The 19,248-nt window shown below is 39.0% G+C and overlaps 2 protein-coding genes across 2 annotated transcripts; one reads left to right on the top strand and one right to left on the bottom strand.

The window, feature by feature from the left end:
- The first annotated feature begins 3,381 nt into the window (after window positions 1–3,381).
- hp (haptoglobin) lies at window positions 3,382–6,838 on the top strand. The gene is made up of 4 exons (XM_034581399.1): window positions 3,382–3,517; window positions 3,729–3,817; window positions 5,660–5,943; window positions 6,183–6,838. The coding sequence occupies exons 1-4, from the start codon at window positions 3,486–3,488 to the stop codon at window positions 6,744–6,746; spliced, it is 969 nt and encodes a 322-aa protein (XP_034437290.1). The 5' UTR covers window positions 3,382–3,485; the 3' UTR covers window positions 6,747–6,838.
- Window positions 6,839–14,280: 7,442 nt separating this feature from the next.
- On the bottom strand, window positions 14,281–17,428 carry sult5a1 (sulfotransferase family 5A, member 1). The gene is made up of 6 exons (XM_034581155.1): window positions 17,129–17,428; window positions 16,263–16,474; window positions 15,950–16,076; window positions 15,758–15,855; window positions 15,311–15,491; window positions 14,281–14,633 (listed from the first exon to the last, which is right to left on the bottom strand). The coding sequence occupies exons 1-6, from the start codon at window positions 17,274–17,276 to the stop codon at window positions 14,482–14,484; spliced, it is 918 nt and encodes a 305-aa protein (XP_034437046.1). The 5' UTR covers window positions 17,277–17,428; the 3' UTR covers window positions 14,281–14,481.
- Window positions 17,429–19,248: the final 1,820 nt, after the last annotated feature.

Genomic DNA, 19,248 nt, shown 5'->3' with positions numbered 1-19,248 from the left:
TCATCAAGCTTCATTGTGTAGAATGACGTCCGTGCACTCGGCACTGGAAGACTCTTTTCACTTGCATCAACTGGAGGGAAAGTTTTCTTCTCAAATAAAATCGCAGGTCTTTGAGCAGGATATTGTGACATCACAAGTGGACGCCGATCCTGGGCCAATCAGCAACTTACACAGGTGTGATGTGAAGTTTGCATTGCACATGCACTGAGAATGGATTTAAGATTAAGAACAATTACATTGGGACTTTTTTAAAGCTATTTTATAAATTACAATAAATAGAAAAAATACAAGTGAACAAAATTGGATAAAAAAAACATACTCATATTTAAGGGTGGATAAAATTGATTAAAATTTAAAATACAGATGCAATAAAATAATGTCCAAACCTTTAACAGGAAAAAAAAATCCAGCAGTATCATAAAGTCACAAATTATTATTCAAAGTATAGTCTGTATTTCCAATACATGCCTGAGGGGATGTTTAAATACTCCATTAACACAAGCATATAGGATGTGAGGGTGCAGTCAAAGGAGCAGGTGCGCTATTAACTCTGCATGCTAACAAGCTGACAATGTCATCACTAACTTAATTAACTTACTGATTTATATTGATTACACTATAACGCTTCCCATGTTCACCATTTTAGTTTTAGCATACAAACGTTTGCTATCATCACAAAACAAAAAGTACAGTTTAATTTTGCAGGACTGAGAGGAACATGAGAGATTTCCTGTGATTCCTTATGTCTCGTGTCAGTCTTCTTTTTTGTGTTAAATCCATTGTCTCTCTCTACGGGCTTGTTAGACGTGGGACCATGTTCTACAGACGGCGTGCATGTGAAAATCAGGCTTTACGTATCAGTACTCATGTACATACTGTTCAAATATTTACATACACTCTGCAAACATTTAAACTTACTCTCTGTGCACATAGGTGAAAATAAACGCACCATATTTCTTGTTAATTTGTCTATTTTGCTATTTTTACCTGCCACATATGGCACTTTGTTGATTTTGTTTGCATTTTATGTTTGATTAAGACCATGTTCACTTACCCCATCCATACATCCACCCACCCACCCAGCCACCCATCCTTCCTTCCATCCATTCATCCATCTATCCCTCCATCCATCCATCCTTATTAGGGCCCGAGCACCTCCGGTGGGAGGCCCTATTGTATTTCGAAGGATTTTTATTTCCCTTTTGGGGCTTTTTCAGGTCCTAGACATGCTCAAATTGTTACCAAAGTTTGCAGGGAATTCAAAACCCCAAAAAGTAATTTGAAATGGGCGTGGAAAAATGCCTCAACAGTGCCATCTAAGGAAAAGCCCCTCAGTTAGCTTTCACCGATCTTCACAAAAATCGTAGCCCAGGTGTATCATGACCAGACAAACAAAAAAGGTCAGAGGTGCAATTGTAATTACAAAAGTAACTAAAAAGTAACTAAAAGTACAAAAGTAACTAAAAAGTAACTAAAAGTACAAAAGTAACTAAAAGTACAAAAGTAACTAAAAAGTAACTAAAAGTACAAAAGTAACTAAAAGTACAAAAGTAACTAAAAAGTAACTAAAAGTACAAAAGTAACTAAATGGTAACTAAAAGTACAAAAGTAACTAAAAAGTAACTAAAAGTACAAAAGTAACTAAAAGTACAAAAGTAACTAAAAGTACAAAAGTAACTAAAAAGTAACTAAAAGTACAAAAGTAACTAAAAAGTAACTAAAAGAACAAAAGTAACTAAAAAGTAACTAAAAGTACAAAAGTAACTAAAAGTACAAAAGTTACTTTTCGTTACTGTTAGTTACTTTTAGTTACTTTGTAACTTTTGACGTAAAGTGTAACGTGACATTACGTTACGTTACGTTACGTTACGTTACATTACGTTACGTTACGTCACGTCACGTCACGTTACGTCACGTCATGTTACGTCACGTCATGTTACGTCACGTCATGTACGTCATGTACGTTACGTTACGTTACGTTACGTTACAGGTACATGGTGGCAACAGGAAATGTCTTGTTTTTTGCATGTCTTCCACTTGGATGTATTCCTCCTCATCCACTTACTGCAACCATATCAAACTGTATCAAATGGGTCTCAAGACATTGTTAATGAAGGCATAAGATTACTGTGACTTTTCGTCAAACACCATAATAGTGGCGTGGCGTCAAAGTTAATCAACTCGCCATGAAACACGAAATTGCTGTAACTTCAGTGTTCATACTTCAGTCTCCCTCAAACTACATGTGTGTATCAACAGCCCCCCCCCCCCCCCGAAGATATTCATATGGTTTTAAGGAATGGGCGTGGCAAAATAACTGACTAGCGCCCCCTAAAGTGCAGCCCCGGCACTACGATTGGCCGACATCTACAAAAATCGATAGGGCCATGTGTCTTTTCATGACAAACAAAAAAGTCTCTTGGATAGATATGCTAGACCAAACAGGAAGCCCGCCATTTTGACTTTAGTGGCCATTTTGGCCATTTTCCACATTTTTACTTTGACGAACTTGTCATAGGGCTTTCATCAGATCAACTTCAACTTCTGGGAATGTCATCTCAACAAGATGGAGATATAAACTACCTCGGTATATACTTATCCTTTGAGGGTCATGGGGGGAGCTGGAGCCAATATGTTCACTTACTTTAATACTGAAAACCAGCAGAAAAATTGAAAAGATTAAATGAAATGCTAAATCAAAACCAAAAACAAGTTTTATGAAAGCAGAGGCTGTAGTTTTAGCAAACTATCATACTGTATGTTGTATGTAACACATTGTCTTTGATGACTGTTGATGTGACATTATTGTGTTTGACAAGCAGCATTTTTAAATAATGCAAAGCAATATAATTAAATGTCAAGGCAGCAAACTGAAATACAAAATCTCAACTTAGTGACAAACCTTTGGAGCCTCACTGTGACCTCTTGTAAATAACCAAAGCAGTAATGCTGGACTTTCCTCCCTCGAGCACACGTCTGACGGCACAGTTAACTATTTACTGCCAGGAATTTGATGAAATATTGTGTTTGTGTTCCCTGCAGAGAAATCGAAAGGGGTCGCATGTGCTTTTTTTTTACTGTAAAAACAAATTGAACTGCACATTGTGTTGCAATATCATTGTGTTATAATCTTGGACTGATAAAAATCAGTCAGCATTGCTTACCTTTTGTAAATAATGACAGAAAACGTTTACACCATTTGGTCAAACTGTTGAAATCAATAACTACAAATCTGTCAAATGATTTGCTGTCGTATTTTTACTGCTACAGATTTTATTCACAGATAAATGTCCTGTGTCCTGAATCCAGACTGTGGACATTAGAGATTTCACAACCGTTTTATTTCAAAATCCGGGAATCAATATTTCTGTCCTGGGACATTTGGGGAAATCTTGGGAAATTTTCAGGGCTCTGAGCCTTTATAAACACTCCCAGCTCCAAAATGCACAACACACTCAAGAGCAGAGATTAAAACCAGTCACTGCATGAAAAAGAGGAGTATTAAGAACAAAATGTGGTAAGTTCATTTATTCTAACCCTTATTTTTTTAAATTCCACTGTCACTGACTTTAAGTTTCTAATGAGTTACCCAGTGATGTTTGGTGAGATAATGTAAATTAGTGTCTGAATATTCAACTAAAGAATTTTACTCCAGTAGTGGACCTGTTGTTCGAAATGATACAGAAAGATTTACCGTTTGTTCATCATGTATCTGTCGTTGTCTGAAGGTTTTCTCTGACTGTGCTCCTCCTGGCTGCACTGGCCTCTCTGGCAGACGTGTCTCATGCTGAGGAAAGGATTGAACGCTCGTTGTCAGGTAACACACACCAACATTTGCACGAACACACACACACATGCCTGCTCTGATAAACACTGTGTCTTCATTTAAAGCCATTTCATAGTTTTTGCATCAATACTGCATGAATATGATAAATATAGACGATAGAACAATTGTTGGTAGGTAACTCAATTTGACCAGCAGAGCATGACAAGTACAAACCTACAGCCATTGTTACACCGGAGGTTTAGCATATAGGCGTAGATAATGAGAGTTATATGCTAATATCAGCATTCCAACATAGTCACAATGACGATGCCAGCATTCTGATGTATAGCTGGTTTACATTAGCCTAATTTGTATCCGTACTTTATGGGTAAGCAAGTGAAGAGCTGTCATTTATTTTGAAGCTATTTTGTCATAATTGGTTCATCTATTTAGCATGTTTCAAAAGTTAAAAAAGAAATACAGTAAAAGTAAATAAACAAGATAAAATCATTCAACAAACTAATAAATTGTTAAGTAAAAAAATTAAAATATCAGATTTAAAAGAGGATAACGAGTTTGGCTGCCTGAGATCATCAGACAGGCAGATGTACAGCTATAAATGAAGAAATTAAAAGTTTGGCCTGTTGATGGGGCTGTGTGAGATGGGAAAGGAGTTTTTACAAATTGTCCTCTGGGCAAATGTGTGTACAAAATTTCGTCACAACCCATTCAATAATTGTGTACACCCAAAAAACGGTCGATGTGTATACAGAGCACATTGTCTCAGAACAGCCCACTCTCATTATACTGTATTTTTTAATTTGTTAAGATTAATTTTGAAACAACTTTGGTAACTACACTGTCATACTCGACGGAAGATTATCGTAACATTTACAAAAAACCCATCTTTCAAACTCTAACAGAATGCATGTACATAGAATATATCCCCACATTTATCCATCCAAACAGCAGCCTTTCACTTCAGGACACGTTCAAGTGGATCCAAGTGACCACAGGCTCCATCGCTCTGATGTCCGCTGCTGCTTAACACTAATACCTTCTAGACAGTTGCTGTTCAGAAGGATAACTCCTGCATGGAATGACATGGCTGTCCTGCACAATCTGAGGTCTGGGCTATTACAGCTCATTTCAGATACTGATCTTCATTTGGTTCTGAACTTACAGAATCTGACAACCCTAAAAAAGAGAGATAAACCAATAAATCAGAGTCCGGTGAGAGATATGACTTATCTGACTGGAGGCACGTTGAAAAATGATTTGTTGATAACAGGAGGAATATATTTTTCAGTATAAAGATAAACATAATGAGATGAGGAAAACATAAAGTAACAGAAGCACTGAATCCATTTTCTGTTCACGCAATCTATGTAGTGCATTAGTCTCATTCATTTTATTGTACGTGTAAGTCATTGTCCAGTGTTTTGAATACACATTGATCAGGTCACAGATAATCATTAATGATCCATGAACCTTGTCATTAATGATAATTAAAGATCGTGAACAGTTTTCTGAATAATGTCATCCTTGTACTTAAAATCTTGCCACTACTTTGATCTTATGAAGTTGTTTTCATGGATACTCACCCACACTAGACACACGCATCGAAGCAATACACAACATGCTTTAATATCTGAAGGAAATAGTGAAGGAAATCCTAGGCTATAATATCTGTTGTGGAAAATGAATAATATTTCTGTGAGTATATAGTAGGGGCACTAATATTGATCCTTGTGGGACACCATTATCTACCAGTCTGGGAATTGATTTCCAGAAAGACAAGATTTTAACCAGCTATAAGGTATCAAAAGGTTTGAAACAGAAAATAAAACAAGTAAAAAGAATGAAAAAATAAATGAATGATTCATTTTCCAGCCTCCAGATTGGCATCACTCCGTTCTAGGCGAATGGTTGGGGGAACTCTGGCCCCTCATGTCCCCTGGCAGGTCATGGTGTACCTTGCTGACAGCGTGCTCGACGGAGGCTATGCAGGTGGTGCTCTCATCTCTGATCGATGGGTTTTGACGGCTGGCAGGAACCTGTTTGTCAGGAAGAGTCGAGAGGACATTCAGGGAAAAGATCCCATAATCCCCAAAGTGTACGTGGGAATCTCAGAACGGGAAGAAGCTGGTGCCTCTAAAGAGGTCGCAGTAGAGAAGGTGGGTAAAAAGATTCTATATCAGGGTTAGAGACAGACTTTAACTTATTGACTTTTCACTAATCATTCTTATTGTCTTTAAGCCTGGAAAATCCCAAAGCTTTATGATATACATGTATGACACAACACATTTGGATGAAAAAACATCTATATGATTATAATACTACGAATCTTTGGCTTTCTTAGTGAAAAAACAGATGCCAGATAAATAACCGAAACACTTACCTTCCTCTCCGGCAGGTTGTTCTCCATCCAGGCTTCCAGAATCACTCTGACTGGGACAACGACCTGGCTTTGATCCAGCTGAAGGAGCCTGTAGTTATGAGCGATAAAGTGACCCCCATCCCCCTGCCGGAGAGAGGACATGACCTGAACAACACCGTGGGAGGGTCAGGGGTCATCACCGGCTGGGGCTGGGGGATCCACCTCACCCCTGCTAGGTCACTGAAATACCTCAAACTCCCGCTAGCTGATCATTCTCACTGTAAAGCAGAATATGGAAGTGTATCTTTCACTCCAGATGTAGACGACAACATGTTCTGCACAGCGGCTACTAACTTTGGGGAAAATGTTTGTTTTGGGGATGCAGGGGGCGCTCTGGCTGTCAATGACACAGAAACTGGGGACATTTACGCTGCAGGGATCCTTTCCTATGACAAACCCTGCAGTAGATACAAGTACGGAGTCTATATGAAGATTTCCTCGTACTTACCCTGGATTCACAGTGTTATCAGGGGAGACACAGAGAAATCGTCTGCTCTGCTCGCTGATGCAATGTCCAAAATGTACAAGTGGCAGCCGTAGAGCTTCAGGCTTTGTTCTTTTGAATTTTGTAATGAAAATAATTGTGAAATTTAAAACTGTGAATTGTATTAAATAGACCATTCATAACGTAACTACTGCTGTCTTCTGTCTCTTTAATGTTGTGATGGACAAAAGTGAAAAGGGTAGACTTGTTGACAATATACATATATACATATATGTTTGTTGAAATAAATTCAATATATGGATTTCTGCTTGTTTGCCATAATCCACACAGGTGAGTACAACATGATGGATGTCTTACAGGATCCTTTAAAGAGAGCAATGTTATCTTCATACTTAAACAATGACTGCGTATCACCTCCCTCTATGTTGGCCGGTGTGCAGCTGTGTGGTTTACTGTTATAAACACTTAAAACAAGTTCTTTTTGAGCGTACATCAAAATTTGTATAAAAAATTTAAAAAAATGGAAAAAGGACAAAAGAATGATGCTGGACTCACAACTATGCATTGATTGGCGATGGGCGTGCGTGATGCATGGTGCAGGAGCGATTGCTATATATCAATATCAATCACTCTTTCGTGTTAGGGACGTACAAGCCGGCTTTTATGCTGACATGCCATGCTCGCTATCCGTGCAATGCTAAAGAGAAGTACACGGAAAACAAAATCCACAACCACATCTGCTTTTGAATTAACATTACTTGATTGGCTGGTGCCTCTGTTGCCACATGAAAAGTTGAGCTCCTCTAAACCTCTGCTAAACAATGTCTGAGCAACTCAGGAGAACCACAATGCAATTCTGCAACGCATAATATCCCCTCAATCAAAGGCAATGAGCAGCGTTCTGGTTGAAGCCTCCAACGCACACGTTTGAATCCTGCATAATTTCTCTTCATTTGGAGGACTCAAGGTTGAGACCACATTTCCTCATGTACAGTCTTCAGCATGAAAGACACAACTCAAATCATTGCCTGCAGATGAGTTTTTTTGTCCGACAATAGAAGTGGGACTTTAAAAGATATTTCGATCCGGCAGGTGCGTCCACTCTGCCACAACACGTGAACTGTCTCAATAACAAACGCTTCTCTCCACATCAGAGAAGAGGGACGATGACAGATGCATGTCTGATACAATATGAGAGGAAAAGATGAGAGGGAAGAGGAAATCAAAGTGCAGGGCCTGAGACTACTGTTTTCGTTTCTCTGGATCTTTTTCAAATGTTAACTTAATACCTACCTCTTCAGTCTTGCTTTTGACTAGGAATGAGACATTTGGCCATTTTTAAGTTTTATTTATTTATATATTTTTCCAACAGTTTACTCTCTTTTATCATTAATAACTATTTTTACTTATTCTTACTATATCTCTTTTATTATTTTCATTCTTATAATTTTTTTCTTATATTTTTGTTTTTTAATTTGTTTTTTATTCCACACTTTTATTAGCCATTTAATTAACGTATATTTTATATACATTTATATATTCTTCTATTTACTCATTTATGTATTTATTTTATCTCCATTTTACTTTGTTCATTACTCTCAAATTGTTTTTAATTGTTTCTTTTCTTTAGCTTGCTGTTTTTTTTCTGTCTTATTATCATATTGTCAATCATATGTGAAGCCCTTTTTTTTATTTGTGTTTCACTTGTTCAGTGCCAGTTTGTCAGTTTCTTAATGGTCAATCGCTTTCATTTCAGTGTTTATTCCTCGTATTTATAGTGAGTTTTTTTTATCAAGTGTTGTTTCTTGACCTTCAACCTGTGAGATGTCTGGATTCTACCTGACTTCCTGTTTACCCAAACCCGAAAGTCTGACTGTTTTCTAGAAGGTTCCTCGTTTGGTATCTGCATTTGGACCTCACCTTTTTGTTTTTGGACGTAACCCCTGGTGTGAAGGAAGTGGTTACATTCTGTGTCCTCTACATCTACATCTACATCACAACACAGCTGGGAGATCTTGGACCAGCATGTTGCACAGCACTCTGTCATCATGAAGGAATATCTTGAAGAACGTGGTTCTCGACTCGGACAAGAACCGGAAGAAAACACATGACAAAAACATTAAACACCTTTAATCTTCAGAACCATGGCCAAGATGAGGTAAACTCAAGAAGACGTATATAGACTTGTATTATCTATGACAAGCTGCATATGCACTGGATCTTATGATTCTTTAACCTGACTTGTGGACTCTCTTTTTTTTCCTCTACTCTGAATTGACTCAGACTCTCCTGCATCTTTCACCAGACACACAAACACACAACCCTTTAATCCAGGAAGAACACCCTGTGCACATCAGTCCCTCACAGTCCACTGCATACATGTGCAGGCCTTGATTTACACTCTGTGAAATCATATTGGCTTCAGTCAGAGATTTTGAGAGAAACTACAGTTTGTCTTGCTGAATGTTTCGGGCCTGTGTAGGTAAAATAAAAATGAAGCTGTTGAAAGGATTAAGAAGAGGTTTTTAGCAGGTCGGCTGCAGGGTGCATGAGGTTCTTCTTTGGCTTCTAAAATATTAATATCCCTGTCAAGGGCCATTACTCTTCACCAGTCTCAGAGTGTACGCTCTCTGACTCCATCACTCCTGCAGAGCACTGACTGAGGTCACAACACCGACCGTCTCTCACTGCAGCTGGAACTAGAATCCGCATGGACCATGAACATTGTTGTATGTGAGACGAGATACACTTTTCATACAATATGTAAAACTCTTTGTGTTTGTAGTAAAAAGGGATTTCACGCTGCTGTTCTTGGACAAAATCTATGGTTAATTTGCCTCTGAAGTCGGTTTGATGTACTGATGAATGGAGAGTACATCACCACTTCTAATACAGCTTTGTTTAAACTTTGTTTTTGATTGAAGATGATGAAGAATCACTGCCTACACTTGCTCAATAAAAAAAAATTTCAGTTAAAGACCCTCTTCGGGTATATAAAGTTTGTTTAAAGCACATCTTCATGTATCTATACCCGATGATGGTCTCATTAAATAATGTTTTTGATTTCTTCAGCTGTACTACATCTACAGCCAAAGTGAAATGTTCTTCAGATTTTCTGAAGAGAATAATTCATGGATCTTGATAAAAAACCCAAAAATCAGGCATGTTTAGGGGACAGGTATTCATGAGTGCAGTTTGGTGCAGGTCCAAATAAAAATCTGGATCTAGTGAATTTACATGTGGTCTCATAAGGACAAGCTCAACTGAGTGCGATTCTAGTTACTCCTGTAATTCCTGCTGCTTAAATAATTATTATATATATTACATTCAGACCACAAGTACTCTGAATTAGTATTAGTTTTAATATTTGACACGTGCACTTATAGAGCGAATGCCCTGGTACTGAATGTGTTGATACCGACTGTACACCTGTATCTTCAGTCGTCAAACACAGGACTGGATCTCTGAGGTAGGAATGATACTTATCAGTGGTATTTTCTGATCCTTTCTGCTGTTGAAAGCTTGCTATGTACTCAGCTGCCAGGTTATCTACTCTGTGTTCATGTGTCACTGGGAAACTGAGTCACCCACCTCATATTTACTGTATCACACACACACACACACACACACACACACACACACACACACACACACACACACACACACACACACACACACACACACACACACACACACACACACACACACACACACACACACCAAGCTTTTCACAGGGTAATAAAACAACAGTTGTGTGGAACTGTATCGGCTGATGGATCATTTTCCACTGTTTGTCAAAACAGGATTTACTGTGTCTTTCATTGGCCACGGACAGACTTTACTCCCAATAGATATGCCGGGTAATGAATGATACTTCCTTTCACATATTAAACAGTTACCGTCAGGAAACACAACAGTCATAATCTCTAAATATTAACACAGTGTCTGTCTCCTTGTTTATTCACCTCCTCCACCTTTTTTTATCAGGTCCCTTGAAGGAAGCTGAAGAGATGTCCTTGTGAAGGGATGCCGAGGGTCAGTTGCTAAGCATCGGTTGAACCATGTGAATAAACCTGACAGACAATGAAAGGACATTTTATTTCTACTTGGTTATTCAGTGTGATGTTTCTTTATGTCACTGGATTAATGAGCTACTTTTTGATTTTAATGCTGCTTAACACTTAGAAATATTTGTTATGTTCACACATTCATTACATTTGCTGCTTTAACTCTTGAGACACCTGTTATAATCAACTAACAAAAGATCTAAAATGGTAATGATGACTTACTTTTGATTATTTTTACATTTTGCTGCAACTTTGGGATTTAAATACGCCTTCCATCGTTGCTCTGACACAATTTAGTCTTAAACCAGGTTATAGGTAACAGTTGTAATTTTAAATATAGTGATGTACAATATTCGAACCAATACATGCAATGATTGGTTAAATTGTTGATCTAAAAAGAAACAAGACAGCATTTTGCAAAGCCGTTTTCAGATAGATAGTTCAGAGATCAGAATTTTCCTTTCACATTATCACCAAAAGCTCCTGAATCTTGTTGTTTTTCCAAGTTGACATGTTCGTCTGCGTCTTCTACATCACGTTGTGACTTTTTCTGCTGTATTCTCACATGGGCTCATTTTGACATTTTCCAGACATTTTAACTGGGGGCTGGTGGAAAAGTTGAGTAAAATGTCTGGAGCAACTGACTCAGACTTTGGCATTCTCACATACAGCCCCGCTGGAAGATTTCAGGAAAATGTTCAGTGCACGTCTGAACAGCTGAAGAGAGCCACCACATCTTTTTGACAGTGAAGATGTCAACAGTTATTCAGAGCTCTGGAAACAGTCGATACCTTAGAGCCAAGCTCAGAATTTGCCCATCTCCCCATGTCAAAAACACAAATTCAAAAGTTTGAATACAGGATGTCAGTAGAATCCAACCTACATTAGAGTTAACTTTAACTTTCTTTACCTTCAGATGTGGATTCTGCTCATTCAACAGCTCCAAAATGGATGTGCTGCTGTGGCAACTTGAGATTTCCTGCGTCGTACCAGAGGCAGACACTGTCGCAGATATACTGAAAGTAAATAAAGAAGTTTGAGGGATTCAAGGTAATGTTTGATCCTTGGAAACGACAACAAAAAGCCTGTAAACGACTGAAACTCAAGGTTTTCTTTTCTTCGTCACACTGATGTTCAGTCCGATGTGCGGTCTCCTGCAGTTCCCACTAAATCTTCTTCTGTGTGCATAAATGAATTGTTCTTTGTGTGTGTGTGTGTTGAGATGAACTGTTTGCATACTCTACAACTGTTAGACACTATGCCACGCAAAGGCCGTCAATGTCACACCTTCTCTTGTCCAGGGCACAAACATCCTGCTCTCATTAGCAGTCTCTTATCAAACAGGAACAACAGTCACTGTGCATGTCAGAGTGAACGCAGCTCCGTTGTTGAATCAGCTGGGCAGAATGAAATCAGTGGTTCAAAAAACAATAATAATTAAATAATAACAACAATAAAGGTTGACACATTTTACCAGTGTGTTGTTTTGTTATCAGCGCCTAGTTGTGTTTTCACCCCTGTACGTTTGTTTTGGACGTGTTAAGGGGCCTGAGATTTATGAGTGCATGCAATCTGGTGCGGATCCAAATAAAAATCTAGAAATGGCGACTTTAAATGTGGTTTCAAAAAAATTTGACGGAGGTATGAGCTCTACTGAGTGACGTTCTAGTTTGATCTCGTTCTGACATCAGCTATATCCTTCATCCTCCTTCCCCTCAGCAGAGTCTGACATATAGAGAGGTGTGAAGTGGCTTCTCACATTGAGGAAACGTGAGTTTGACTGCACAACAAAGTCTTTGAATGCTTCAACCGTGTGTGTGTGTGTGTGTGTGTGTGTGTGTGTGTGTGTGTGTGTGTGTGTGTGTGTGTGTGTGTGTGTGTGTGTGTGTGTGTGTGACCGATGCATGGCCTTTATCCGCAGCTGATGGCACATTGGAGCCCTTGTCAACTTGATTACTCTTTACACATTTACCAGAAATCAAACGGATCAGTGACAGAAATTAAAAGAAGAGAAAAAGCCCCAAAAAAAGAGAAAACTGTTTCACTGTGTCATTGAACATAGAAAATAAAATCTATTATTGTTTTCATACAATGTTCTGAAAAGATATAAGATCTTCAAGGTTGCATGAGCATGAGTTTGAATCTCCTTTCTTTCTTATCAAGCCAGATGTTAAGCCAGAAGTGTACACACACACACACACACACACACACACACACACACTCAAGTCTAAATTGAATGACGTGGACAAGTAGTGTCCATGTGTGATGCATGTGGTAAAAGGTTTCTCATCACAGATGACATTGGGAGCATTTCCTCTATTTCATTTCCTCTTTTACTGGATGTTAAATATAACATATTCAACACGTCAAATAACATACTCTAATAAAAATATAAATGTCGCTTTGACGAATTGTTTTATCAAAATGTGATGGGGGAAATTGTTGGGTGAGAAGGTCTTTAACTATTTTTTCGAAAGCCTCTTTCTCGTAAAGATATGTTCTTGGCATTAATGATGTTACTAAACTTGAATGTCATAAAAGCACAATTATATAACACAGCGTTCAGTTTGCCCATTGATTGTTGAAATGTATTAGAGTTAGAGTGAGAACTTCAAACATATTATTTTAGATTTTAGCTGGAGATTAAATTTAGATTAGTTTTCATGACTAAATCACAGAAACATTCGTAACATGCTGGGACACTTGAATTCTACAAACTATCATATAACACTGTTTCGGCTGAGCTGACCCTCCTTATGGCACCATGTAGGTCCTGTGCGCAATAAAAAGAAATAATAATGTTAAATGATTTATCAACATATAAGGTTTGGACTGCAACACTAAAATGACTGAGGTATGTGAGCAAAGCTGAGTTTGAAGAGATATTTTCCAGAGTAAATATTTTTATAAAATTCCTCTTTGTCTTGTGGCCCATGTGATTGGAGCATCTTAAAAGAAACAGGCAGGTTCACTGTCTATTAATAAATATGCATTTATAGAAATATCATGTGATGAGAATGATGAATCACTTCTCTTCTACCAGCGACATCTCTTCATAGGTGACGTGAAGCAGATTGTCCATAGACGCCGTCTGACTGGTCCAGCATCAATAAGATGTCATATAGCGACAAGCCTCAGTAGATGAATGCCCTCTTAACCTGTGTCAGACCAGAGCATCTCCACCAGTTATCCACCCTGACAGTCACAGAGAACACCATGTTATGTACACTCTGTACCATATCTCTGATCTTACACACACATGCACTGGGATTAGATCAGAGCAACTCCAGTGCATGTAAAGTGGCCTGTAAAGGACACCTTTCTTTGGGTGGCAGAAGTTACAGGGCGCACAAGGATGACTCAGCCCTCTGGATGAGGAGCGTTGAACTAAAATCTTTGACTTCATCTTCCTCCTCTGCTCATTATTGGGCTCCTTACATAACGTTCAATCGCTTTGCTTGTTGCGCACATTAGCAACCCAAAGTGCCACTTGTTTTCCGGAGCAAAGACACCAAGACTTTTGTTCAGAGTCAACCACAAGAGGATTCAGTTGATTTGAGAGTTATCCACACATTTATTAGACTGAATGCACCATCACAAATGTCACATTATACTTATTAATGAAAGTAAGACAGCAAGAAATACTAAGAGGCATAGAAACACACTGCTAAAGTGCCCCTGTACGATTATGTTAAAAACAATATGTTATTTAGGACTGAATCTATTGCATACTCGTGGATTTATGCAGCTGTTACGGTTTAAACTATAGAGAAATGTGCTCTTTAGCGTGCGTCTCCTCTTGATCCTGCACCTCCCACACAAACTCAGTGCAGTCGTGCATCTTGGACTTGAAGACGCTCTCGAAATATTGATTCTGCTCCTCTGTGAACATCTTCTTCCACTCACCAGTCTTACCTATATGGTTGGAAAGGGAAGCAACAAGGATGATATTTGATTAATGTGATTTTAAACACCATATTGAAGGTGAATCTATATCTACAACCAAACTGAATAGTTGATCATGATTTTAAAAACATGCCTGTTGACTCATGTTTACCCACGATACAGTAAGTTCACCTCTTAAAGGAGGTATTCATCTTTTTTTACCCCCTGCCAAGAGGTAGATGTGAAGATTGATACCACAGTCGTACCTGTAGTGCCTTTGACACTACAGGCACGACTGCAAATAAAACGGAACTGCAAATCAAACGGAAGCAGCAACCAAACAAAACCACACTCCAATGACCTCTAGGTCAAGAGGATGTGGTTGTGACAGCAGCGTTGGAGGCCTGTTCCCTGCCTCCCCCAGTCAGTTGTATGTAAATGGTGTGTAATAGAAACAACACTGTGAAAGAATACAGTCCTTTAACTGCAGAGAAATTATTACATTTTAAGAATTTTTAAAGGAGAGTTGAAGTATACCATTTTTTTGTTTGCTGGTAATAATTTCAACCAAGTAATTTAAAATATTTTGTCTTCTTTGTGCCCTCAGTTTTATCTTGGGACCACTTGTCCCCCCCAGGCTGGAGCAGGTTTCAATCTTGGTGGCCACTTTAAAAAAAGAATTTATTTTAATATTGTCATAGCCTCACCATTTCTCATGAAGGAGCCCTTGCTATGGTCCATTATCTCATGAGCGATGAGGGTGTAGTTGACCATGTTGTTATTTTTCATGCTGGCGAAGCTGCAATGTTGCACACTCTTGTTGACCTCCTCCTCCACCAGGGGGCACTGTAGGAAAGAGCTGACCCTCCTTATGGCACCATGTAGGTCCTGCGCGCAATAAAAATAAATAATAATGTTAAATGATTTGTCAACATATAAGGTTTAGACTGCAACACCAAAATGACTGTGGTATGTGAGCAAAGCTGAGTTTGAAGAGATGACGGCAGTGTAAATATTTTTATAAAATTCCTCTTTGTCTTGTGGCCCATGTGATTGGAGCATCTTAAAAGAAACAGGCAGGTTCACTGTCTATTAATAAATATGCATTTATAGAAATATCATGTGATGAGAATGATGCATCACTTCTCTTCTACCAGCGACATCTCTTCATAGGTGACGTGAAGCAGATTGTCCATAGACGCCGTCTGACTGGTCCAGCCTTTGATGTGGTCAAACCAGGAGCCAAAGTTCACTGCAGCAAATATGTGTGGAAAAAAATCAATCATGTGTCTTTGATCAAATTATAAATCATAAACAAAAGAAAAACGTGTTCTCTGTCCACTCACGCGTGCCCTCGAGGAATCTATTTAAAAACTCGTCAAACGTGCCAGCGCCAGGGAGAAAGTTGGCCATTTTGTGGAAGTGGTAAAAGGACACCACCACGTCTTTGGGGTTTCTGCTCACATAGATGACCTGTGACGTGACAAAGAGCCACGCCGTCAAACATTTTGAATTATAACTTATATAACTTATAACTGATGTGAGGAATGTTTAAAATAATTCAAAACAAGATACATACTGAGCAGGATCGTTTTACAGTTGACATACACCGCCAAAAATATCGACCTGACCAGTTTACAATAACTGTGTAATTCTGACCTTGGCTTTGGAGCCCTGGAGGGCCGGGCCCAGCAGGTGATGAGGCAGGTGGGTGGTGATGGTGCGTTGTGTGGCTGATGAGGCCTCCAGTACAGCTGCACTGTAATATTGCTCCAGCCAGGGAGCCCTGGTCCAGTTTGGAACAGTTTGGTTCAGATGTGGGTCCCCTCTGCTCGATACTAGAGTCAAAATTTCCTGCATCCATGTGGTGCCTGTAGAGAGGAGAGAGAGAAACAAACACTGTGCTGACACATTCAATTCATTCATTCAAAAGCAAAAAGGTTCTTAGAATAGTTTAAAAACCCAAACTGCAAACAAATGATTCATGATGTGATTACAAGTCACAATGTTACAGTGTGTGCAGTCAGCAGTGAGTCAGGATAAGATGAGATAAGTAAGATTAGATCTTTTTAAAGCCCTTCAGTCCCCTTAAATTAAATCAAACTGCACCGAATAAATATCAGTCCCTTAAATTTGCAATTTTTTCAAATCGATCCATAAATTATTTCCTGGGAAATAAGTGAAAAGAAAGTGTTAAAAAATGTCCGGATCTTCCCCTTTGTCCAAATCTGGGTTCTTTCTTGTTTTATAGTAATACTTTTGGTAGTTTTGGTGTTATCCAGCTCACAAACAAACAAATGAAAAAACCAACATGCAAACCAATGGACAGGGGCTAAAACATGACTTCCTTGTCAGAGGTAAAAAGTCATAAAAATGCAATATAAACACAGTGAAATATAAAAAACAGAAATAAAATGTACAAAGGAGAAATGAATATATACAGTATGAACATGATTGCACATATAAGATATAATAAATTAAAATTGCACCGATAGAACATGAGTTTAGTTGTCTTCTGTAGTTACCTGACTTCGGGTAGGAGACGATGAGAACATCCGTGTCCCGAAACGGAAATCTGAGAGCAAGTTGTAAGGATTCCTGGGTGTGCAGGTGTCCAGGAAACGAAATACCGTGAAACATCTCTGTGACATCCAACCTGGCCATATCCTGCATCAATGTAAGTTAAGTATTGGCTGCTTTCCGTGTCTCTTGTAGCTTCCTCTTGTATCTTGAGCAGTTCTCTTTTGGTGTGTACCGCTCTGTAGCTCTGCCTGTCGCTGTCTGTCTCTGTCTCCGTGAGCAAACCAAGCGATGACCACACACGCATCACTTAAAGTAGAAAGAGGAAATTGAAATGTGACAACTGCTTGACAGACAGAGGCGTAATTCTTGTGATGGTTAGAGGAAAGAAAAGGTGGGTTAGTAATGAACATGTGCAATGGACTGTCTGCTGTAAGAAAATAACTAAACAATGAAGAAATTAGAGGGAAGAGCTGAAGTAGATGTCGGAAGGTGAGAATGTGAGTATTTGTTTTAGGTCAGATGTACTATAAAATTACAAAGAAAAACTATATACAACTAAAATTTTAAAATAACATGTTAACTTATCATCCTATTAAAAATCACAACTCCTGCACTTCAACACAAATTACAATTTGTTTCCCAAAAAAATATATTTTTCATAAAAGCAACTTTTCTATCTGAGATGAGGATATAGTTCAGTCAAGCAGCTCAAGTGCAGTCGAGTTGGCTGCTTGAACTAGCTCACAAGCGTCGCTCCCTTCATTTGATATAAAGAACAACATTATTAGTTTTCAGAGTGCAACTGGAAAATGAAAATGACGTTTGATGGGTGGGAGGTGGTGAATGAAAAGTCTTCATCTCAGTGAGGAAGTGAAGGTCATGTACGTGTGAGTATGTGATGACGGCCTTTTAATCATCTTTTCTTCCGTTTGCTCGAGCACTGCGTGATTTGCCTGTAGCCCTTTGTCCCAGAGCAGCCTTGAAGATAAGAGGGCGACACTTACGGGCGATAAATCAGAGCTTACATATGTGACACCTCACAGAAAGGGCATCTCCTACATGTCATAGTCGAGATAAATTACTGTGCTTTAAGTGCATGTTCAAGCACGAAGAAAATCCTTAGTAATTCTAATCATTATACAGGATCAGCTTTTAATTATTATCCAATCAACAGTTGCTGAGTCAGAAACACTGGTGCAGTGTTAATTCTCACTACAAAGTCTGTACCACCAGTGAATTCTTTATTGTGTGCCAGGGCCAGCTCGCGCCCTCTTGGTGCCCTGTGTGAGGTTCACCAGCCCCTCCCACCGCCCCGATCCCACCACCACCATCCCATTACTCCACCAGAACGGCCTCATCACTAGCCACACATTCTACAGATCCCTGGGCATTTTCACTGATAATCGAGGGAACTGTCTTATGCTCTAGAACATTCACAATGTCATTCCCAAAGTGTGGGCCGTGAAGCCACTGCAGGTGGGCCGTGAGAGGCCATCAGAAAATAAATAGATAAAAAAGTTTCAGATTTGTAAGTAAGCGTTGATTACCACCAAACATTTATGATTGATTTAAAAAAAAAAGTAATCATCACAGGTAATGAAACAAAGACATGAGATTTAAATTCCACGTTGTTCTTATTTTATCTGACCTATATAGCAGGTGTCGTTGTATTTGCTGACCGTCACATTAACACTTGAACGCATCCTTAGCGGGGGAATCATAGGTGAGGGAGAACTTTGTTATCTGCTGGGTCGAGCAAGATGGAGCAGAGGAAATCTGTTAATGACGAAGGGGAATCAGGAAGTCCAACTGAATCATTCAAAACTAAAAAGAGGACTCGCAGAAAGGACTCAAGTGAGGACCTGTCGCCGAGAGGACAACCCCCAAGCCTGTGTGTGTGTGCTGTGCGCTGAGATGCAAGCTAACGAGATCCTGGGACCATGTAAAGTGCGCCGCCGTCATTTAGAAACTAAACATGGACAATATTTATCCAAGCCTCGAGCATCTTTTAAAAACACGCTGAGAGAGCATCGGAGCCAGCTCAGCCCTCTCATCGGGTGAGTTACAGGTGACACGATGTCACTTCACGCGATATGTGATTCAATATCAAGTATATCGAGAT

This window comes from Hippoglossus hippoglossus, chromosome 3 (assembly GCF_009819705.1).
Source record: "Hippoglossus hippoglossus isolate fHipHip1 chromosome 3, fHipHip1.pri, whole genome shotgun sequence".
Lineage (NCBI taxonomy): Eukaryota > Metazoa > Chordata > Actinopteri > Pleuronectiformes > Pleuronectidae > Hippoglossus > Hippoglossus hippoglossus.
The sequence above is the reverse complement of the archived record's forward strand: the minus strand, read 5'-3'. Positions and strand labels throughout refer to the sequence as shown.